The sequence below is a fragment of the Diabrotica undecimpunctata genome, chromosome 7 (genome assembly GCF_040954645.1).
Source record: "Diabrotica undecimpunctata isolate CICGRU chromosome 7, icDiaUnde3, whole genome shotgun sequence".
Classification (NCBI taxonomy): domain Eukaryota; kingdom Metazoa; phylum Arthropoda; class Insecta; order Coleoptera; family Chrysomelidae; genus Diabrotica; species Diabrotica undecimpunctata.
In genome coordinates this window covers 135,477,010-135,502,689 of record NC_092809.1, presented here as the reverse complement: position 1 = coordinate 135,502,689, position 25,680 = coordinate 135,477,010, and the positions used below count along the sequence as shown (strand labels likewise).

Below are 25,680 nucleotides of genomic sequence, written 5' to 3'. Positions count from 1 at the left end.
TTCTTTTAGCAACTTTTCCAAATGCTTCTTCCAAATTAGTACCAGTCCTCGATATTTAAACATTTCAGCTGTTACTTTATTCTTTTCTGGGCTCTTATTTTTCTTTAGTTTCTCTATTATTTCTTTTTCATTAGACGGTCTTTTCTCTGTGTGTTCTTGATCGGTATTTCCTTCAGTTGTTCTTCTTCTTCATATTCTGTTGTGGGTATTTCATTTAAAAGCTCTTTGAAACTCAGTATGTCCTCGTTCCTAATAAATTCCTTAAACTTGTTGCTTTTGGAGCGTACAGATTTTCTTAAGTAACCCTTTTTCTCATTTTTCACCCTTTGATATAAGTTTCAATTTCTCTATTATTTAAGCTTTCTTTTATGGATTGGAAAAGACAAAAATAGCCGTCATAATTAAAACAAAAAAGAAACGTAAGGAAACCACAAATTTGGAAGATTGTACAATTATATACAATGAAGTAGACTAAAATAAAATTTCTACGGTGTAGCTATACTAATAGATAAGAAGAGGACCACGAGAAAATACAGTTATTCATAAATAATAAAACGCATAGTAGAAATAAGATGTTTTCTTGATTATATTTAATATTTTTGTCCATCCTTTCTGTTTTTCATTGCTTCATTCCTTGTTTTGTTTTAATTTCTTTTCCTCTCTCTTGGATTTATTGCTTTCAATCTCGTATCACTCTCAATTGTATCTTTAATTTTTTTCATTTATTTTTATCTTAATCTTGTCACTCCTTCGTTCTTTCTTTTTTAACGTACTGTTAAAGTTGCGACGCAAACAGTTAATAGTATCTACCAGATAAATAAGATCTGTTTCTTATACTCTTGTTATGAGAACGTATAATAGAATTTGCATTAGAATGGGTTTAAAAGAACATACATTTAGAAGCTGTTAAAAAACCAGTAAGTGGTTTATTATAGAAGTCCTTTTTAGATTAAGTTTGAACTGCTCACCGGATCGTCACGTATGAGACGTATTCGTGGAAAGCGACCGTCGTATATACTGTTAAATGTCATGTTTTACATCCCAAATCATGTAAAGCATTACATTCCACGTCGCATTTTACGTTAAATGCCACATTTTTTGTTCAGTTAGCATCACTTCACAGTCGATGCCACATTTTATGTAAGGCGCTTCCTCGCTGTAGAGCCACTACGACATATGCCATTTAAAATGTATCATTTTATGTGAAATGCTAAGTATAGCCAACAATTTGACAGAAAAAGCGATGTCCCTTTCCTACGAGATCTCATACGTTACGAATAGTAAATAGGCTGTAATAGAATCACTTATTTGATATAGGTGCCTTTTATTATGTCCTATGGGAGCACGTCAAATAGCGCTAAAGTATACTTTGGTAATTTTTGGCTCGCCGTATAATAATTTACAAGGTAATTTTTTAAAGGCACGTCGCATTTCCTGTCAAATACCACGTTTTACTTTGAATTTCGCCTGAAATAGAATCTTCTACCTCACATTTTACTTAAAATGTCACATTTTTGAAGTCTTATCAGCGTCATATAAGCGTTCAGTTAGTATGTGCTCACTCGCATATTCAGTATCGACTTAGCGGTGATTAGACGATAAAGTGAAGCTGACATGACCTAAGTGTAACTTAGGACTTAAAAAAATGTGACAGTTAAGATGAAATGCTACGCATGACGTGATATTTTACTTAAAATGTGACGTAAGATTATATAGAAGATATATCGTGATCAGATGAGCTATGTAGGAATGACCTTCAATCAGCCAAAAAATGACCTTAGAGTTTGTATCGTTTTTCCATAACAACTAACGTGGGTCACCTTTAACAAATTGGTCGTTCTGTCGCAGTCTAAATAGACGAAAATATACATTAAGACAAAGAAATAAATGTTGCTTATGACATAAGCTATAAATTAAAAATTTCGAATAATTTTATGTATAAATATAGTAAAATAAAACTATTAAACTATTTTAAATAATAAATAAAAACAAGATTTGTCAGAGTCCCTGCTTTAGATATGCACGTCTTTGTTTCACACCTGTGCTAAGACTGTGCTGTCTTCTCAACAGGTGAAAAGTGCGCCCTTATTGGTGAAAACGAAGACAATCGCAGACATTCATAAAAAATACAAAACACGTACACCTAAAGTTCGTAAAGTTCAAAAAAAGAAGCATGTCAATCGCTTTTGTTGAAACTTGTAAAACGCATACTACATAAAATATTAAGCACTCTTGTCACAACACATTTTTTCAGTTATCTTATTAAAATTTTTTCCCCGACAAGCTTTCAATTTCTGTAAATGTTACGTTCTCTGCTCTAGAGCCGAGGTTCACCAAAGCATACTGGCAGAAAATTTAATGAATTTTCGTGTAAACATCGCGAGGTCAACACTTCAAACTTTTTTAGTTACAAAAAAAAGGGAATATAGAGGGTTCTACGGCATTAAAACGTCGGGTTTAGGAAAATGTGGCTGCTCTGCGTTTAATTGGTGCAGCTTTTTCAAATTATTGTGTGTTAGAAAAGGATATGTGAGCTTAATTAAATTTAATTGCTAGATGTCATTTATAAGAAAAATGTTTAAATGTTTTCTGCGTAAAAAACAAAATAATTTAGAAAGTAAAAGTTTCTGTAGAATGTTAAGTTTTAGCATTCATTAACAACATTATTATCAACAATATATGTACGCAGAAAACACACTTATCCTATATACCTAGGGTATTAAAAGAATTCAGCTATGAGGAGACACTGGTTATACCTGAATATCTTGGCCAGTATCGTTTTTTGTTCAATTTTATAAAGATGTACACCAAGACTCAGCTCAAGCTAATAGGGTTGTAGATATTATCTGAACACTTTGCGTCTCTATAGTTGATGATTTTCTGGTTGTTTCTGCATATTACTGTTATTATGTATTGCCATTTAAATGGCTTGTTTAGGTACCTAATTAATTACTATTAGATCTGCCCTATCATTTGATTTCTCTACGAACACAGTACGCTTCCGATATGGCTCGTAGTTGCTCTCTTCATGCACACTATCATGAAAATTTATAATACACGATATGATTGGTTAACAGAAATTTGAGTTGAGTGGCCTCTATTTTACTGAGATATAACTATTCTATCTAACGAAGATATGTGCAGAAAACTGGAAGCAGTTGAGATGTGGCTATATCGGAGAATGCTTAAGATCCCGTGAACTGACCAAGTCACAAATGAGGAGGTCCTCAGAAGAATGAATAAGAATCGAGAAGTACTGACCACCATCAAATCTCGAAAGTTACAGTTCTTCGGACATATTATGCGAAATGAATCCAAATATACTCTCCTTCAAGCCATCTTGCAAGGAAAAATATTTGGAAAACGAGGTCCAGGAAGAAGAAGAACATCTTGGTTAAAGAACCTCAGAATCTGGTTCAATACAACATCTGTGCAGCTTTTCCGCGCTGCTGCAGATAAGATAAAGATTGTCATGATGATCGCCAACATTCGTAACGGATAGGCACATCAAGAAGAAGAATAATTATTCTATATCTTATAAGGAGCATCAATGCTTGGCATACGCTGATGATGTGGTTCTCATGGCAAGAAATGGAAAAGAACTATCAAAGTAATTACTATTGAAATGGGAATAAGCCAGAAAAAAAGGTTAAAGTACGTTTATTGACGTTTCAATTTCCATTCCGAAAATGGTTCTCAAAATACAAACATTAGTAAATTAAACCAATTTTAGTAAATTAAACAAAAAAAAACAAAACACACAAAATTTGTTTAATTTACTAATGTTTGTATTTTGAGAACGATTTCCGAAGTGGAAATTGAAACGTCAATAAACGTACTTTAATCTTTAATTGTGGCTTATTCCCATTTAAATAGTAATTACTTTAACATGCCACAAGAAAATAGATTCAGAACAATAGTAAGAACTATCATATATAGCAATAAGACTGATTCGGGAAAGCTCTAAAATGAAACTGAAAGTTAATATAAATAAATCAAAGTACATGGAAGTCTCGAGCAAAAAAGGAATAAACACCACGGAATCATTTAAATTGGAGGTGGAGGATGGATCAGTTGTAGAATTCGAGAAGATGGATGAATATATGTACTTAGGTACTCTTATTAATCAGACATGTTAGGAAGAAACTGAAATCAACCTGAGACTGACCAAGAGCAACAGGTGTACTGGAGCCATGAGCAAAATAATTAAGGCCAAAGATATATCTCGTAATACAAAAATAAGAGTATATAAAACTATAATTAGACCCACAATGCTATACGCTGCCGAGACATGGACTATGAACAAAACCATACAGAACACATTGGAAGCATGGGCAAAAAAAAACTTCGCAGAATGTTTGGTGGAAAAGTAGTAGAGGGAGAATGGAGAAGACGAACTAATGCAGAAGTGTACCATTTGTATGCTAACCCTACAATAACAAAAGTGGTAAAAAAACGTAGACTAGAATGGCTCGGTCATCTAGAAAGAATGCAAGGTAATAGACTAGTCAAGAATATTGCTTGGAGAGTACCTGAGGGCAAAAAAAGAGAGGAAGACCAAGAAAGAAATGGAGAGATGTAGTGATGGAATATGTCAGAGACATGGGAATCAGAGATTAAAAGCTGATAGCTAAGAACAGAAAACGATGGAAATTATCCATCCAGCAATGGGCCTAAAAGGCCTGTTAACGCTGTACATTCTTCTTCTTCTTAGTCGTTAACCTGATGCAGGTATCGTGATATCATGAAGCTTTTAGCTAAATTTCCCAATGTTCCTCCACGTTTCTGCCATTCTAGCACATTCTGACAATGGAGCGCCAATGGTAGCAACAATATGGTCCATGTATCGTGTGGGAGATCTACCTCTATTTCTTTTGCCTTCTACTTTTCCCTGGATGGTAAGTTTTTCAAGACCATTTCTTCGAAGCACATGTCCAAAATAGCTTATTATTTGTTCTGATATTTGCTTTACATACATACATACATAATTATTCTATATCCGTTTACAACGTTTTACGATACCTTTCGATTTCCAATCTCAACCTCTATCAGTCAGTCCAGTCATTATTGTTCTCCTGGTTTCCATACCAGGACTCGTTTTCAAGTCAAGTTATCAGATTGACTGAAGTCAATATGCGTAGCAATTCCAAAGAAGTGCAATGCCAGTCATAAGAATTCATAAGCTGATTTATAACAAATGTGAAGAGAGAACGAAAGAGACTTAGTTTGGTTTCAAAAACAGTTTGGAAACACGAGAGTGACTGCATAAACTTATTGGTGCAGAAATGCTATGACCAGAAAAGATATGTCATTATTTGCTTTATCGATTACCAAAAAGCTTTTGACAATGTAAACATATAGTGTGTTAACAGGCGTTAAGAGAGATTGGTCTTAATAGAAATAATATAAGGATTATTTAACAGCTGTACTGGAATCCAAAGGCAAAACTAAGGATCTCCAACGGTCTATATACAGAACAAGTGGAAATATAAGGGCATGAGGCAGAACTGTATCGTCTTTTCTCTGCTTAACATTATTGAAGAAAACATATTTCAATTTGCACAGCAGAATAAAGAAGGTATCAAAATAAAGAAATTCCCATAAATAATTTGCGATATGGTGATGATAGAGCTATTATAGTAGAAAACGTAGAAGAATTACAAAATATATAGTAAATAATTGGTACTACAACGAATAAATAAAGACAAGAGCCTGAAATATGGTTATCATATTAAATAACTACCTTTGTTAGCGTTTTGAACTTCTTTGGGTTTTCGCGAAGTCTATTGGAGTATATATACCTTCTGGGTATTTACTACACTTAAAGCTACTAAAAAGCTACATATGGCCAACAAAAATGTACAGTAGAGAGACTTTTTTTTATTAAAGTAAGATCGCTTAACCGTATTGAAGCGTTCGAAATGTGGTGTCTCAGAGGTTTGCTTAAAATTCCATAGGCTGATTATATTACAAATGAGGAAGTCTTAACAAGAGGTAATTTCGAGAAAAGGTTGTAAATATCATTAGTCAGCGAAAGATCTCATATCTAGGTGATAATTATAATCTTTTAAAAACCAATTTATTGGGCAAATTTGAAGGACGAAGAGGATCAGTTCGCAAACGAAATTTGAAATATTTACGCATAATCCAACCAGAATAAACGCCTGCCTGCTGCATAGCGTACAGTATCATACAAAGATAAAGTAATCATTGTAATAATAAGTTATTATCGTTCAGAGTCTGCATAATATTGGAAATTAGTTGCCATGCTGCGAAGATATTTTATAAAATCCTTAACGCTGTGTGAGATAACACCGACCAATTAGAGACCAGCGTATTCTAGTCTAAGTAGCTGGTTTATTTAGAATTTTAAAAGACTTTATTAGCCTTTTTGTTTTTCTGACAGGACCAGGGCCTGAACCATTAACCACTGGATAATTTCACAGTAAAGTGCAATGCGGTTTGGCCGCCTGACCCGCTTGGCTATCCCACCAGTCAATCAAATTAATCTTACCAATTCTTGGGCGGACAGTCTCAAGATGGTGGTCCATCTTAAAGTAGTCTTTCTCTAGCTTTACCTATTCTATTTCACCTTAGTGGATTGGTACATAACTTTCACATGAAAGTAACTAAAAATACCACCCACACGATTACATGATGATCTAAAAACAGTGCAAAATAGAGAATAGAAACACAAGGCGCCTATACCCATCTGCAAATTTAAAAAAAGCTAATGATGATGACAAGGATGGTTATGAATCATCATCAGTTGGCGCTGCAGCCCTTTGTGAGCTCTGGTCTACCTCAAAACATTCTTGCATCTTTTCTTGTTGAGTGTCTGTCTGCTCCATATCCTTATTCCAATCTCCATTAAATCGTCCTGCACATCGTCCAGATATCAGAGCTTAGGTCGCTCCTTTTTATTTTTCCGAACGGCCTATTTAGCATGGTAATTTTAGTATGATAAATATAGACTTCTGCAGATCATCATGGAGGGTAGAGTCGATGGCAAAAAGGGAATAGGTAGAAAGAGGAAGTCATGGCTGCGAAATATTCGAGACTGGTCAAACATGACTGTAGACGAATTATTCCACGTTGCAAAAGACAGAGAAACTTTTAGGAATGTGGTCGCCAACCTCCGTTAATGGAGAGGGCATAGAAAGAAGAAGATTTTAGCAGTATCACTTTCATCCAGTCGCATAAAGTGGCACATCCATCTTAGGTGGTTTATGTTGATGGGTTTCACGATATCTGCATCACCAAAAAGTCTATAGCGTACGAAATTATATCGCCTTCTCCACAGATCCTGCTCCTTAACTCCGCCATATATAATCTTCAATATTTTTCTTTCAAAAATTCTTAGTAACTCTTCATCTCGAGGCGTTATTGTCCATGTTTCCGATCCGTATGTGGTTATGAATAGTTAATAGAAAATACTTACGTTTTGCGAAACATCCTTCCTCATACACATGAGTAGTTCGACACTATATTGGTATGATCTTAACTAATTTTGTTAGTACACCGTTCATCTAGTTGTTTTTCTATTCACATGCATTGTTTTTGTTCCAGTCATAGCTCTTCTATTATCATTTTTTGTTAACTTTTTTGATTTCTTTATGTAAAAATTTTGTTTAATCTATTGGGCAAACTGCGTGATATGAATAAGATGTCTCACAATGGTTGTGTAAATAAGTTTTTAAATTAGCAACCCTTTTTTCTAATTGCTCATAAGTCACTTTTCTTCTACACTGTTGGTTCTAGGTATCATTGTAATGTTCTTTCTATTGCATTACAAGGTTGATATTTCTGTGCCTTTATGAAAAGTGTTCTTACGATTCGCTGCAGATTTGTTAAATCTGTTTTAGTCTGTTAAACAATAGCAAATGATTGAAAAGTTCAGCGTTGAAGATACGTATATATTTAGTGCCTTATAAAATTTTCTACTGTTTACAGATATGAACGATATATGTTTGATTACTTGTATGAACAGCGGTGTTAATTCGTTTTTATTTATTTATGATCAATTTTTCTCGCTTGTCATATATCCATGCGATCCATAAAATATTTGTCCATATAATTTTTGGACCATAGCCTTGATGTTTTGCTTACTTTGCATATGAAATCCTTCCGGTTAAATATTATCTATAACTACATGCTGGCTTCAAAAAATAGCATTTTAAGTACATTTTTGAGAATCTTACTATCAAATTAAATTTAAAGATAGATACAATTATAATAAATCTTTATTAAAACCCAGCACTACCAAATTAAAGAGAATACGTAACATTTTGTTACCTTTATTCTTAGCTGTATGTCGATATTTAAATCCCAGAACATTTTACGTAGCTTTGTAAAGTTTTTTTTACGTTTTGAGCAATTCTGTGTCGCACATTCCAACTTCGAAATATTAGAAATTGGTTTTCTAATATAACCAAGCAAAAAGAATCTTTGAATAATAAAAGAGTGATATAATGGACACTTTGCTTTAATATATTAAATCATGTACCTTCACAAAACCTTCAGATGATCCTACATATCATACAAACGTAAGCAGAGCTGCCGATATTAAAATAAATTGAAACGGGGTTAATAAATACATAATCAGAAATACGAAAAAAAATAACTTAAAAATTCAAAACGTACAGTAGAATAAATTTTTAATGGTTTTAAATTTTAACATTTGATACAACTTGTTTTTATAATTAAATATAGGTCTAAAAATATTGAGTAATGGATGAATGTGTTTAAATAACGATATAATATTTAACGAAAATACATAGGCAATGGCTCTTCAGTACCATGTTTTAATCTTCTAAAGAATGATTTTTTTCATAAACAGAGTCAGATCTTCTAGTCACAAAAGCGTTCTTAATTTTTAGCGTTCTCTTCGTAGTATCGATTATTTGGGAATTTTCCCAAAAAAAATAATTTTATTTTCTATCATAATAATGGATAAGCGCAAGCGGTAGGATGCTTGCCTCGCAAGCCGGTGGTCCGGAGTTCGAATCCTACCGCCGGCAAGAACATCTAGACATTTTAAAAATGTCTATAGGCCCCAGGTCGACTCAGCCTGAATAATAATGAGTACCTTGGGTAAAACCGGGGGTAATCATAGACGGTTGAAGCGTAGCACTGGCCATGTTACCTTCCTTGTATACCGTAGGCCCTAGATATAGCAGACTACCCTGCTATACTCCCAAAGCAGTGACAGCGGTATAAAACGGGAGACTATTATTATATAATGGATAAGCTTTAAATTTGGGCTACCAGGTCGCCAAAGAAACTAATGCGCATCACCCATTTGGTGATTTGAAATCACCAGCTCGCCTTTCATTTAGTCTACATTTTATAACCGATATGATTCTGCATACTCTATTCCTGTTTTGCTAAGTTTTAAACTTATTTGCTTTAAAATCCTGTCTCCTCTTTTTCACTTTATCCTAATATCAATGATAATACAGTAAAACCTCCGTTAACCGAAATAATTGGGGGGAGGCCGTTTCGGATAACAAGAATTTCGGTTAAAAATTAACATTGTTTTTTATAATATTCTTGATCAAAGTATTGGTATTAAAAAATACTATGAGGTGATTTCGTAAAGTTTTCTAATAAATAAATACAGAATAAAGTAATAAAATTAAGGAAAATGAACAAGTTTAACATGCTTTTTTAAAGAAATCTGCTATTTTTTTGCGTTTTCATTTGACAACGATGTTTCCCTCTCCCTCCATCGTTAATTTGCAGAACGTCATGAGTTTGCCTCATTCGATTGTTCGACGAAACGTAAAGCAATCCGAAAAGGACAAAACTTTATGTAATGACAACAAAAATTAAGAATCTAGTCGTGTCCCTAACTAATTAGGCCTACTGTATAAAATTCTTTCCTCGAAAGCATTGAAAATCTCGTCGACGGTCTTGTGCTGCCTGTTGCCTCTTGGGTCGTCATCTTCGTCATCTGATATGCTCAGGTTGTCTTGATAAAGAACCATATCAATGATATCCTGGTCGATTAATTCACGTTCTGAGTCATCAGCTGCTAACCAGTCACGTATCTCTTCTTAGTTAATTTCGTCCAGTCCCGGCAAATCTTTAATGAAAGGTTTAATTTCTTCTGTCGTTTTCTTACCATTTTCTTCTTCAGGATCGTCAATCAAAATCTTATCAAAAAGTTTGTTCCAGCATTTTTCCAAAGTTGAAGATTTGATCTTCGCCCACGACTCAGCTCACCAATAAAAATGTTTTATTGTTAAAGATTTGAGAATTTCGGGAACACTTTTGGATTAATTCGTCTCCTGTAATAACAGACGTCTTAAGAATGCTTCTCTATAATGTCTCTTGAATGTCTCTACGACTCCCTGGTCTAACGGCTGGATTAAGCTTGTGACATTCGGTGCCGGTGGCAAAAATCTGACAATTGTCACCATTTTGTAGATTTTGAGGGTGAGAGCGCATTGTCAACAAGCAACAATGCTTTGATGAGAAGGTTTTTTGATTTTAAAAAGGATTTTACACTTGAGACGATTTCATTTTCAAACCATTCTAAAAATAAAGTGGTCGACATGCATGAACTTTTTGGCTTCTATACCTAAAAATGCCTTTTCGGAGGAAATATCTTTTAGAGCTCTTGGTTTTTGTGATTTTCCAATACACATAGACATCAATTGGTGAGTAAAACAAACGGAATTGTTTACGTTTTGCGACAAACATTTACTTTTTATTGACGAAATTATTGAAACTGTCAGCTGTTTCGGTTAAACGATGTTTCGGTTAAAAAGGTTTCGGTTAAGGGAGGTTTTACTGTATTTAAAAAAATACATTGAGTCAAGATGTAATCGTACTGTTATGTGAAATTTACTAGTATCTTCTAAACTTCTTTTAACATTAATTGTTACTCGATCATACATATCTTTCACAAATCTTAACATTGTCGTTGACAGTTTCTTTCTTATTCAGTGTCCACTACAGCACTTCCAAAACACGTGAAAATAAGCTACTTCGTGCTCTTATTGTTGACTTATTTTGATTTCCATCTTTAAATTAAACGTGCGTAATCAGTTTTTACTAACAATTTCTTAACATATGTACCAATATTTGTCAGATCAGTTTAACCTAGATATCAGGTTATTCTTCCATAAATGTTGATTGGGTATTTTTTGTAGTAATTTAATAGCCTCTTCCAAAAATTCATAGTGTTTCTTAAGTTCATTACCTGATTTATCTGAGGTTGAAACATAAATCATTATTATATTTAAATCTGCTATATTGTTGGCAAAAAAGTTGTCTCTGCTTTCAGTTATATATATATATATATATAGGTTGTATGGACTCATATCAGCAACTTTTTCACCATTTAAAGCTACTATTGGTGTAAGATTATAAACATTAGATTTACAGCAGATTACTAGTAATTTAAATTTTACGTAACATAACATTCAAAACTTTGGCTTTTCTAGTGTCTCAATGCCTTGAGGTGACGTTAAATTACCATATCTTACCTTAAAGCTTATTACACAGATGCTTTGATCCACTAGCATATTATAATTTAAGTCAAAGATTTATTTTGAATTTTAAACTTCTATGCCAAATTTTCCGTGCCGAGATTTGATGCATAAAACATCTCTACTCACATTGAAATGAGTTCTTTGGCGAGCCTGGTCATTAGTTAGCATTAGTTAGCATCACATGCTTTACTATTAAGGTTTAAAAGTAATTTTTTGGTTGTTTTTCTCTTATTCTAGGGCTTACAAGTTGTTGTGGGAGGCATCACCCGCCTTACCGCCTGTTTTACTTCTCTTGTATCCAATACATATCATTCCATTTTGTCCAATTCCTTTTTTGCTAAGTGAACAGATACAAATTTTTCACATTCTATGTAGCGATTTTAGCGATTGTAATTCTGAAGAAAAGGTGATAGGTACTCTACGTTAATACGAATAATGATCTGTAAATAATAACAATAAATCCAACAATATGAATATTTCTTACGAAGACTTCGTAACTATACACCAACAATTTTAATTACCTTTTATATATAATTTCTATTTAAATTAAAATTATTTTTAATTGGACAATTACTTTAACAAAATTTATCAATATATTAGAATATTCTGCCAGTATGTGAAACTCGAATCTTGACCACTACTCGTTGAGTGCACGCATGGCCCGGTCTCATTGAAAAATCAAAAAACTAAAAAAAAAGAAAACAAACAAGACCTGACAAATGTCTCGTTAGGCCACAATATGTCTCACGCTGACGGCAACAGCACGGAGGGCGAATCGTTGGCAGGAAGTCGCAACCAGGGCCAGACCGGTACTGGATGCTACAGAAATTTCGAGCACTTTCCAAATCGACATCGGCGCAGCAATTCTTCCACTCTGCCTTGTCTTCCAAGCAACGAAGGGCCACCTATGCCAGGGTCACCTTCTTCCCAAAGGAGGATCGGGATGATGATGGATGATCCCTACCAACATACTGGTCCAAGTGTCGCTCCGCTAGCCCAAGACGAAACCCAGCTGATCCCTAGTACTCCCAAGGAGTGTATATCGCCGTCGGTAAGTTAACTTTTTGCTTTATAATAAAATGCCCTCTTTATTTATTAAACAGATTAGAAGTTAGGCGTAGTAGAAAATTAGGGAAAGCATAAGCCAATATTGAACGACTTACACTAACATTGGTCATAGACCTTTCTTCAATTGTAGCACTGATCGCAATTTTTTCTTTTCTTTATCAAGTACAAGATAAATCACATATTAAATTCATTTTCCAAAGATACCAGCAACATTTTTTGGACGTTTTGTATACTGTTCTCAAAAAATATGCAAGTTTTCGTTTATATAGTGAGTTAATAGCGAAAATTTTGTGTAGTTACATCGTAATTTAAAAATGAACATTCAACTATATGGCCTTTATTTATGTGACCATTACAGTAATATTTTAAGTATGCTTCTCTTTGATAGCGAATTAGGCGAATTGCAAATCCAAGCTTACTGTCATATAAATATTCACCAAAAATCTTCAATTCAAAATAAAATTGCAATGGCTTTCAGATTTTTGATATTCCAATTACGAAGAGAAAAATATTAATGATGGAACTTTAAATATGTGTTATAATTTATATCTATGTACAGTCTCTTCCGTGAATATACCACTGTTTTGAATTCGGTATGAAAATATATAAAAGGAGTCCACTGTGCTGACTCAGAATAGTAAATTCTCCCCATTTTTAAAATACGGATGTAATGATTAAATTATATACATTTATTTAGTAGAATATTCAATAAACTTAAAACTGTAAAAAGGTTTTAACTCACGAAGGTACTTTTTAAGAAGACCCTTTTATAACTTTTGCAACTATACTGCACTGCTTTATTGATCGAAAATAACTGAATTTAATTACAATAGTATTTCTTTTATAATATAAAAATGAAATGCTGACAAAACTATTGATTGGGATTGCTGACCTCCGGGGTTACTGCACCGTAATTTCTCCATCCTCTTGGAAAGTTTTGTGAGGGATGAACAAAACTGAAGGTATGGATTTTGGATCGGTTGTATCTTCTTCTTCTTTTTTAGTTGTCTTTTTTTCCATATCTGTCGTAATTTGTAAACCAAAGTAGTGATAAGGGCTGTTGCCAGAATATATATTGGTGGTGTCCATAGATGGTAATGATCCATTGTTTTTAAAGAAACGGGTTGGATTCTTTCTTTTTCCGTTGTGAGTTTGTCTAGTTCATCTAATTGGATTCTATCTAATTTTAGAAGCTTTACTGTTGAATCTTCCCCTTGAAGTTTAATTTTTATTTTTGGCAGGGTTAACGGTTCTTCCTTTATTGTTGCTTTGGAGTTGGTGTAAACTTCGTTGTTGGTACTTTAGTACTTTAGTTTTGGAAGTAGAACAGTGAGTGGAGATTTTAGTAGCTTTTGGGAAAACAGCAATATAGTGAGCTTCCGATACTTTTTGGATAATTGTCGTGCTAATTGTGATCGGTACGTTTTAACATTGGGCGGCATCTTTGGATAATTTTAGGATTTGATTGATGCAGTCGTCGGTTTCTGTATTTTCGTGTGGGAACTTTTCTGGACAGATGAATTTGTTTGGTTCACTTTTTCTGCATAGTAGGTGCATGTATTGGAAAAGTTCTGAATTAGAAGCTAAATATGTTCCAGGTGGAATAATTATTGTGTAATTTATGGTTGGAAGTGAATATAGATGAAAGCAAGTAAAATAAAGAATGCGGAAATGTAAGATAAAGACTAGAGAGTGGTTGGAGTAGTAACCATCTACTTTTACTATCTCGTAATAGCTCATCAGGTCTTCTTCTTGGAGGTATGGTAGCTAAGAAGCTGGTTGATGTTCTAGGATTTTCTGGATAGTCCATCTTATTTCGTCTGGTTTTATAAGTCCATTATGAAGATTTCTGATTTTTGCGAATGTGTTTGCTGTCTGTAGGTCATCTAATATTTGTATAATGGTTTGTAAGGCTAAATTCATCTGGTCTAAAACGTTTCAAACTTGCTGTAATGGTTGAAATCAAAGAGGAATTGGTTTAAGTCTATTCGGATTTTGTTGGTTTCTGCGGCTATCATCTCTTGATTGTAGGTTAATAGCGCCACTATCTCGTTATAGTGATTCATTATTTTCTTATTAAGGTTATTGATGTTGTTAATGATATTTTGTTGATTTAGTTTAAGTGACTGAATTGCAGCATCCTATCTTTCTGCGTCTTCTTGATCTAAGTTTCCTGAGATGGATTTTATAATATTTCCTAATCCATTGATAAGGCCTCTTTTATTTCTGGTTGCTGGATAGACTGAATCGAGTTTCTCTTGGGCTGTTTTGAGAAGATACTGCAATGTTTTGTCGAATTTCTGTAGACTGTCGAAGTATGGCTGACTTAGTCCATTTTCTATAGCTGTGGTTGTAGTTTGATATTGATATGCCAATGTTTCGATTTCTTGTGCTATTGGTTCCAATTGGAAATAGTGGATAAAATCATGGGTGCTAGTTTGGATTCTGGCTTCTGAAAGCTTAACTGAGAGGATCCCTAGATTGTCTCGAAGGTCCTGGATTTTCACTTTATGGGTTGTTACTGAGATACATCTGTTAAGTATTTTTGCGGTTAGTTTTTATTGGAGGTTGATGTTTAATATTTTTCTTATGAACCGTAGTATCTTGGGTATCAACAATAACAGGATTGTTGTTTTTGACTATTTTGGATAAAAATCTGGGGAGCAGTTTGTTTCGTTTTACTGTTTTTCGAGTGTAGATTTTCGTGCTTGGTTTATATGTTATCGGTGAGTGTCGTTTTTCGTTTATCTTTTCAATGTTTTCTGTTTGCTCTATTGTAATTTCTTATTTATTTCTTTATACATTTCTTTTGTTTTCAATCTGTGCTCCTGTGTGTAGTTATTTATGAGTGTTCTATTAATGTCAATGTCGAATGGATCTTGAGCATCTATGTAACTATTAAGGACTTTGATGGGCTTCTGTTTGGTAGCTGAGTGAATAGAGTTATTGTATGCCATAATGGCGTATAGCATCTGGTCTTTTATGTTAAGTGTTTTCCTGTTTTCTTTTAATATTTGAAGATCCTCGATGACTGTGAAGTGAAAGCGCTCAACCATTTCATTGGATTGCGGGTTATCAGGTGTTGTGTAGTGGATTAAGATCTTATGAGTGTCCACAAATTCTTGAACAAGTCCATTTTAAAATTCAGTTTTACTATCGGAAATTATCATATGTGGTAGTCCATGGTGGGTGATGAATAGCAGGAATGCGTTTAAGATGTTGATCGCGTTTGATCCTTCTATTGGGTGCGCTTAACCGTATTTTGAAAATACGTCGATGATGGTGAGGAATTTTTGTCCTGCTGCTTGAAATGTGTCTACGTGAACAATTTTCAGTGGTTTCGTTGGTATTGGAGTTAACATAAACTTCGGTTTTTCAGGATTTCTGTCGTATTTGTTTGTTTGATAAGTATCGCAGAAATTAATATAGTCTTCTCTATCCTTTTTCAACGTTGGCCAATAATAGTGTTGTCTGATTTTAATTTCTGTTTCATTAATTCCTCTATGATTTGTCTTTCCTTAGTGATAGTCTTGTACGATGATTTTCTGTCTTTCTGGACTGCTTATTATTATTATTATATTATTATACTGTTACATTTTACAAGATCAAATGCAGAATTCTGAAATGTTTCTCAAAGTATGTTGCAGACAGACTGATGGAGTTCATCAGTTTCGAATAAGATAGCATATTTCTTTTTTGTGGCGACGTAGTTCTTGAAGAAGTAAAAAATATCGTTTTTCAGGTTGTTTTTACTTAGTTGGGCGTGCATTCTTTTCTTTGTTAGGAAGCACTGTTGTCATAAGTTTTGCAGGATTGTAATTAACCAATTTGAATATGATTTGGTTGTTGTAACAGTTCAATGGTCTTTCGCTGATTGGAATTCCGAGTATTGGGTTTTCTTTTGTAGATTTTGTTGGCTGACTTTTAATCTTTTGGTTTTCTTCTTGTAGAAGTTCGTCTATTACTTTTATTTCTTCTGCAGTTAGGCCGAATGTTTGTTTTTCTTTGATAATTTCGTCTAAGATCGATCGATCGATTTTCGTCTTGATAAGTTAACCATAGGATCTTCTTCATCTGGATCGCATACTGAGTTTGGATGGTTGATCATGAATATGTTGTCATCTTCTTTTCTGGATAATATTATTATTTCTTCTACGTGTTCGTCAATGGTACTTACTTCTTTAGTGTGGATTTCGACACGAAATAATGCATCAGCGTTCGTATTGGATTTTCTTTTTTGTATATGACTTCATAATCAAGTTCTTCAAGTTTTAGTCTCCATCTAACGAGTTTCGAGTTCGGATCTTTTAAAGAGAATAGCCATTGAAGTGGTCGGTAGGATACGTTGTCAAGATTATTATGATCCCCGAAATGATTAAGAAGCATTGTAGTAACTTCAATGAAGTTGTGAAGTTCATTAGGGTTACCATCGTAATCAGGTACGATGGAAAGATCTTTATTGAGGTACGATATCGAATACGAAAGCGGTAGCGGGTGCCACGGCCATAGTATTTAATTGACTAGCGGGGGTAATAATTATAGATGGTATATCTAAGCTATTTAAAGAATTACTTATAGGACTAACGTTGGTTTTTAAACTAAATTGAGAAGTTGAGTTATTTTGCGAAATAGAAGCAACACCAGGTTCGATAATCGATTCACTAATAGTTGAAAGAGAATTACTAATTCTAAGAGATGAAGCTTGTGAAGCAATTAAATTATGATTAGAAAAAAGATTACAGATAAATGATGATGAATGGGTGCATTTCTTTTCGAAGGAACTGGTTTCTTTTCTTCTTTCGCTTTCTTTTTATCGTCTTTCGTCATATAAATTGATTTCTACACTTCAACATTGGCTTTTTGTGGACTTCTAGGGATGAACGGCTGTAGTTTTCCCTGGAAGTTGGTTGGTTTGTAGCGGTTAAACGTTTAAGAACGACGAAAATCTTCTGTAGACTCTCCCACTATCGTACTGCACTGTGCCATAAATATACTTAATCGTTCGAGTCGGTGTTAAACTGTAAGTTAAAGGTTTTAACTCACAAAGGTACTTTTTAAAAAGACCCTTTAATAACTTTTACAACTATACTGCACTGCTTTATTGATCGAAAATAACTGAATTTAATTAGAATAGTATTTCTTTTATATAAAAATTAAATGCTGACAAACCTCTGATTGTGATTGCTGACCTCCGGGGTTACTGCACCGTAATTTGTAGGTCCCGTATATATTATATAACACTGGTAATATAAATATATTTTAAAGCATCTACCTATGTTCAAAATTGGGTATGGCATATTAGGAAGAAATGTAATACGCCAGACAAGTTTATATTTTTACTACCTGGCGCATTCACCAAATATTAAAATATTTAAAAAGACACTTCTTGATCAAAAACTGAAAAACATAAGATCCAGGCGTCATTAACGGCAAAGAGCACTTGGCCATTGTTTTGAAGAATAGTGATATAATGTTTATTTTAGATGGTGGGTACTACACTAAGTTCAATTTTTTCAAAAAACAAAAAGATCGCCGCAGGGACGGTTAGGGTTTAGGAACAAGCTAATTGCTAAATGAGTGCCGGGGACCATCCTTGTCCAATAAAAAAGCATACTGTTCTGTCTAAAAATTTAAACAAATAATCTGAACAAAAAACAAAAATTATTTTATTAGAACAATCGAATCAAAATAAATTAAGACACAAACAAAAAAAAACTGAATCTTCCAACTGGACTGGAAGAACTTGAAACAAAAGAAAAGCAACTAAAACTATATTTTAGAATGGAATTCACGAAAAAATGATGATAAACAAAGTCCAAGTTGGATAGAACACAACTGACTAATAAATTGAGCCAACTCTTATTTTTCTTTCTTGCCAGCAAACCTGATACCGTTTTCTTTTACCTCTTTGATTTTCTCCTTCACTTTTGGGACAAAGTTCTGTAAGATGTGTTATTCTAATTTTTAGTAATGGCTCTGAAAATGAAGGTCCAGTCAACTTATCAATAATATATAATCGGTAATCGTATGAGGTTCTTGTATTGTCACGATTCCGATTGTTATAAAGATAATCTGACATAGGCATACGTTATTTAAAATACATAGATGGATAGTCAGGTTTTTATGCCAAATTAGCGTCTTCTGCTCACGGGAAAAATATGATATCATCTGGTTGCAATGGACAACTCCTGTAATAAACTCATTATATTTATTTATCAATACATGTTTTACTTTTTTTGACCACGCCGATTCATCACTGTTTTAATTTTCTTCTTAGTGTGCCTGACCCTTTAAGGACATTCGCGATCATGGCGGCTCATTTTAATCTGTCTACAACAGTTCTGTCTACAAGAGTTCTATTGTTGTTTGTTTACTCCAGTACTTTAAATTTTTTAACCAGAACGTACGTCGTCTACCCAGTCCTCCTTTACCTTCCACTTTCCATTGTGTAACCAATCGGATCAACTCATATTTTTCATTTCTTAGTATGTGACCAAAACAGCTAATTTTTTTAATAATCTTTCCCTAATGTTTCCGTGTTTTTGACGTGTTTTGTCTAAGATTTTTTTCACATTCTTCGATAACACCACATCTAAAGTGGAAAATCTTTTTTCGGTTGCGTTCGTACTTGTCCAGGCTTTAACTACATATAAAAGGGCATTAATACTCTAGTTCTAATTTCTATACCCAATTTTCCATTGCATAATACTAGTTTCATCTTATTGAAAATGCTTTAGACTATCTCAATTTGTTTTATTTCAAGGCCGAGGTCTCATTGTTCATTTAGCTTACATCCCAGTATCTGTGTACTTTTTTTAAAACTTTTCCTTTACCGTATTTTTGTATTGTTTTTAAATTTTTAAAACATTTGCTTTTGTAAATTTCTTATGGCCATTTTGGTTATTCTATGTTCTTCTACAAGAACAAAGTTATGTTAAGTAGTCACAAAAAAACCTTAAGAAAAAAAAGAAAAAAACTTTATAGTATGGAATTATCACAAAAAGAAATAAAAAATTATATCATTAGTCATGAATGATATATATGAAAGTAGTTCCTTTCCTTAGACATTTAAAAATGTGTCCTACACTTCCGACAAAGATTTTTTAGAGCACTTTTACATCTTGTATTTACTAGCATATTTATTGTTATAAAAAATAGGCAAATGCTTATTTTCATCATGCCTAATTTCCGTAAAAGGATTTAATTCATGTCGGATTTTAACAGATCGAACGCTACATTCTTTTTTGTTTGAGGGACGTTCTCGTTTTTGTGCTTCTTCATGCTGTATCAAATATTCTACAACAATTTGTCGATCCAAAAATCAAGAATGTACAGTTTTGGTATTTCAAAACATTTAGTTTGGGCTATATTCCCTAACCAGGAATTGGATAGTGCCATGTCAACGGCATGTGTAATCATACGGATAGTCCATTTTGTAGAACAAACGTACGATCCATATATGTAGTAAGCAAAGAATTAAGCTTATCAACTTCTCCCATGTTTTAGTTAAACAATCCAATAGCCCTAGATTGGAGTACATCAATATATTGTTTATTCTTTTTGTCCGTTCTCTCACAATTATAAACCAATAAAGTTAGATGCAACAACCATTGGTTTATTATCAAACCATTTCGTGATGACCACTCCGTCTTTACTTACAACTGCATAAAAATACCTCTTTTGTCTTTGTCGGCTTTTAGTGGAGGTTTAGCTAATCTGTAAGCTATTACAGACACGATTGCAAAAATATTTTTTTAATTGAGGAACTGGAAGAGATTATATATTCTTAAATAATTATCTAAGTACAGTCAACGGTTTTTTCTGTGATTCTCTTAGCTAGCTGCAATACTATTGCAGCTCCTGTACTTACTATAGTCCACACTTATCTAGGTAGTTGCTGCTTGATAAATTATTACTAAGTCATTCACTAAACCGCTTTGTCCAGTAAGAACAAATATTTGAAGGACGTTGATGTTAACAAAACTATAAAAAGTTTATAAGAACGCTAAGTGTATATTTAAATAAAAAAGCATAAATTATTATGCTTCTACTTAAAATCAAACTAATTGTATATATATTTCGGATTTTAATTCTACTTGTACAAATTTCCACGTGTTAAGAAGTTATACAGTTAGCTCGAAACTGAAATAATCAACTTTATGACATTGATAATATGTTCGCTCATAAGTAGTACCATCAAATAAGTAAATACACTGTCTTGCTACACAAAACATGTTACTTCAGAGGGTTAAATGCAACTAGTCGTCAATATGATGCTTAACAAGTTTGTGTCCTTGTAGGAGGACGCTGTGACTGAAAGAATTATTAAACAAATAAACGTGATATGTTGTTGAACATTATATATTTTATAATTCTCCGAATTCTGTATATTAAACTAATGAATAGTATTTTAATTTTATGGTGGCAACTTACCATATATTTTAAAGAAATTTGGAATTTTAGACAGAAGATATTTAGAAATTATTTTTACTACAGATCGTACGATATTCTTTTATCTAACTAATTATTATTTTATTAAAAAGTTCTCTCCTCTATTTAAAAAAAACTTTTCCAATACCATACTTGTTTTGATTTATATGAAAACTATTTTTATTTATATTTATAGGCCGAGAGTAAAAAATCTGATACGCTGAAGAAGACTGAAAAAATCGCTGACAAAATAGAAGAAATTCCTAGCGAATTCGAGTGTTGTTTCTGTACGTCAAAGGTAGTATGAATTCCTTTGCTGTACACTGTACATAACAGTTTGTGTTTTGCTTTTCCGCTTGTTTAACTACCACTTTGCCAGTTTTTATAGTTCGAATAGATCTAGGATACTTTTTGACATGTTAGAAATCGGCAAACAAGGAATATTTATATTTCGATTAAAGCCTGTTAATAATTATATAAATTAACTTTTAAGTATACATAAAATAATAAATCATAACTTTTTAATATATTTGTAATATTTAATGAACTACTAGGTAATAATTTTGGACATTATTTTTAATATAGATTCAATAAGAAACTTCTTGTCTTAAGGTAGGTATTCTTGAACTTAATTGAAAGAAATAAATAACAATTACTTAAATAACAACTTAAATTATTCATCAAAACTATCATGGCAAATACAACTAAAGTGTTACTAATCATGGAATAAGAAAGCCAAGATTCGACAGAGGAAGTGATCCACCTTTAGATCACAGTTCTTTCCAGGTTCAAATCAAGCGAAAACCCTGTGGCAGAACTGAGAAAGTGTCTCTAAAAACCGCAGAGTTGATTATTAAAATATGTACTTGGAATGTAAATACAATGTGCCAGGATGGAAAACTTCATAATACCATTCAAGAAATGACCAGACTTGAAATAGTTATAATGGGCATAAACGAAATGAGGCGGCCAAATAGTGGTAGGTAGGTTTATTGTATTGTTGACAACTAGATTATGGTATACCACTCAGAACATAAAGATGGTCAACATATGTCTGGGGTTGAAATAGTCATGTCACTTCAATTACGTCCGTATGTTACAAATTTTATACCTATTTCTGATAGATTAATAATAATTATCCAACTGAATACTACTTCGGTCAAATTAAATGTTTTAAGTGTATGCCCTAATCAGCTATAAACCAGAAAAACAGGTAAACTGAACCCCACCACTTAGACGACTTAAAAAAGAAAATGTAACTATTATTATGGTGAATGCGAAAATTGGCAAAGGGAAGAGCGGTGAATTTATTGGTAATTTTGGTCTAGTGAAGAGCAATAAAATTTGACAAAGAATAAAACAGTTTGTAGAGCAAGACGAAATTGCAATTTTAATACATTCTTCAAACTACCACCAAGATGCCTCTTCTTAAAATTAACCAGGTAACGTAATACGGAATCAAATTATTTACATTATGGTGAACAAGAGATCTCGTAGTGGATGCCTATCAGTTACAAGATAGCCCAGTACTGACATATCATCAGATAATGTTCCTGCTGTTGCTAGATTTAGGTTTAGATTTAAGAAGATTACAAAAAGGTTTAGTAACAAAAATGTGAGGAGACTAAAAGGTAAGGAAACACAACAGACGTGAGATGTGAAAAGAGATGTGATTATGTGAAGCTTTTAATAAGATTAGAGAACATTTAATAGAAAAAAAAAACAAAAAAAAGTTGCAGTACACTGCTACTTATGAAAGAAAATAATCAAAGAACCACAAAAGAATGTACAACAATATTCAGAGACAAATAAGAACCGAAATAGGAAAGATCAAAGACAATTGGTTAAAATCACAGTGTGAAGATATAGACTTGTTGGAACTAAAAAACGATAAGTTTAATATGCGTAAACAGGTTAAACAAAGCAACTGCTCTTCAGAAATCCATAACAGCTAGCAAACAGCGAGATCAACAGGGTACCATCATCACAGATAAAAAACCAAGAAATTTGCAAATGGACCAAATACAATACACAAGAACTCTTTGATGATACTCACTTAGGTCAAAAGTCAACGTTTATTGCTTTACCAAAGAAAACAATATCCGAATCCTGCAATAATTGAACGAATATGAAAGAATAGGTTCAGTTTGTGTTTTAGCCTACTAGCAAGTACAATTTGTTAATCTGGCAAAGAAATCTATCAGGCAAATTGGTCTAGGATTTAATGCTATGCATTATGCATAACCAAACGTATTTTAGATTGTCAAGGCAAAAAGCAATACGAAGCAGAGGACGCCCACCAACTAGATGGACTGACGATTTGAAGCGTGTTAGCAATAGCTGGAGGCAAGCCACACAAAACAGATGGAAAGAGCTGAGGGAGACATATGTCTAGCAGTGGACGCATACATGTTTATGATGATGATGATTATGCATTATAATAATACTATTTTGACGAATTAAACTCAAAAATAAAATACAATGTCTATTAAAATTAATATAAGTATTCCTTGTATGCTTTACCTAGATTACTTCTTACCTATCGTTAAAAGTAGCCTAGATTGTCATTAATAGTTTCATTGCTTCAATCATTTCTGCGTCTTAGGCGAGGGGCCCACCTCTAACTGGAAGCTTAGATATCGAAAGAGCGGCCACGATAAGTAAATGGCCAATTTTGACAATGGCTATTCTTAATGTTTTCAACGTCGTTGCATCTGGATTTAAATTTTATTTTGGTGTACAATAGGCGGAACATATTCAAATATAAAATTTAAACAAAAATGAGAACAATAAATTTTAATGTTTTTTCAAATTTAACTTGCTGTAACTTTGATCTCTATGAATATTTCCTTTTGAAAATTTTACTGAATGATCTTTGAAGCATTCCAATAAAAATAAAACTCTTCAAAACTGTTTAAATGTATTAAAGAGAAACGGCAAATTTTTAAACATTTTATTGCGAGGATTTATTATTTTTATGTTTACTCAAAAAATTTAAGTAAAACAGTCTTAAATTTATAATTTGTATCAACACAGAATTAAAGTATAAGACTTGGGATAGTTTTTTGTACATTGTCAAGTTAAAAGATATAATACACACAAAATTATGTAACTTTAGAGATCGACATCGACTGCGCGCGTGGCGTGCAAAATTTTGGGTAACGTTGCATTTGATAACTCAATGCTCCATATCGATATTATGCTATATTCAAAACTTATTGTAGCTTTCGAGTGTGTTGTTACAATAGCTAAAATAAGCTTCTTAAGCTACACTTTCAAATATTGTTTTTAAAGATTAAAAAGAATGTGGATGGTTTATAAATGATGGAATTATCTGTTCCGACTATTCCGACGATTGATGTGATAATGGGGCTGCTGCATAAATATTTCTGTTTATTTAAGGTAATATTCATGATAATAGGCCCGAATAACTTCCATCCTACATATGTAATGACCACTTTCCAATCACAGCAAAGGAAGTGGAAAAAACAATATCACAACTAAAAGATGGTAAAGCTCCTGGTCTTCACAACGCATAGGCTAAATTCATAAAACTGTTTAAAATCGACGGTACTTAACACCGTCGTTATATTATTGACGTCGTAATTAATATTTAAGCGAAGTAATACCAAGAATTTGGCTGAAGTCGACGTTTATTGCCTTCGTATCCTGCAAAAATTTCCGGACCATCCACTTAATGCAGAGACGTAAATTTCGATGCTTATGCATGCTTCATTAAGGAAACTCTAACTATTGACCAAAAATAGGGAAAAATTCAACATTCCCTTGTATCAGTTAGAAAAGAAACCCTCAAACCACTTGGAGAAAAAACAAAACCTTGGATGACAGTAAAACTTCTTGAACTTATGGAAGAACGAAGAAAACGTAAAGCAAAAGACCTGCATAAATACAAAGAAATTCAGAGAAACATCAGAAAGAAAATTCGAGAGGCAAAGGAGAGGTGGCTCTCCGACAGATGCAAGGAAAGAGAAGATCTGGATAAAAAGTATGATAGCTTTAATTTACACAAAAAATCAAAGAAATGACAGGTTCTAGAAAACGTATAAGAACGAATATGCTTAAAAATGATAAAGGGGATATTATTACTGATATGAAGGAGAGATTATGTCACTGGACCAATTACATCGAACAACTATTTAATGATAAAAGAGAAGAACTGTCATTAGAAATCACCGAGGATACTGGACCACCAATATTAAGAGAAGAAGTCATCTATGCCATCAAAAACACAAAAGAGGGTAAAGCTACTGGACCAGAGTATGTGCCAATCGAATTAATAAAACTCATCGATGAAGATTTTATTGATGTAATGGTTGAACTCTTTAATCTAATATATCAGACTGCTACAATCCCCAGACAATGGCTGTAATCGACCTTTGTAGCAATTCCCAAAAAGCCAAGTGCAACAACTTGCTCAGATCACAGAACAATAGCTTTAATGAGTCACACACTTAAAACATTTTTGAAAATAATTCACAGCAAAATTTTTAAAACTCTTAAATATGAAATTAGTGACACACAATTTGGCTTTAGAAATAGTATGAGTACAGGAGATGCTTTGTTCGGCTTGAATGTGCTGGCTCAAAGATGCATGGACATGAATCAGGACATGTACTTATGTTTTGTAGACTTTTAAAAGGCATTTGATAAGCTTCAACAT

The 25,680-nt window shown here is 33.2% G+C and overlaps 1 protein-coding gene across 2 annotated transcripts in view; it reads left to right on the top strand.

Annotated features, from left to right (window-relative positions):
- The window catches only part of Shab (potassium voltage-gated channel shaker cognate b), a 408,461-nt gene that overhangs the window by 299,153 nt on the left and 83,628 nt on the right, over window positions 1-25,680 (top strand). For both annotated transcript variants that reach the window (XM_072538289.1, XM_072538290.1), the window contains exons 8-9: window positions 12,233-12,552; window positions 21,196-21,297. In XM_072538289.1, the coding sequence (XP_072394390.1) occupies window positions 12,233-12,552; window positions 21,196-21,297 (422 nt within the window). The remainder of the gene's footprint in view (window positions 1-12,232; window positions 12,553-21,195; window positions 21,298-25,680) is intronic.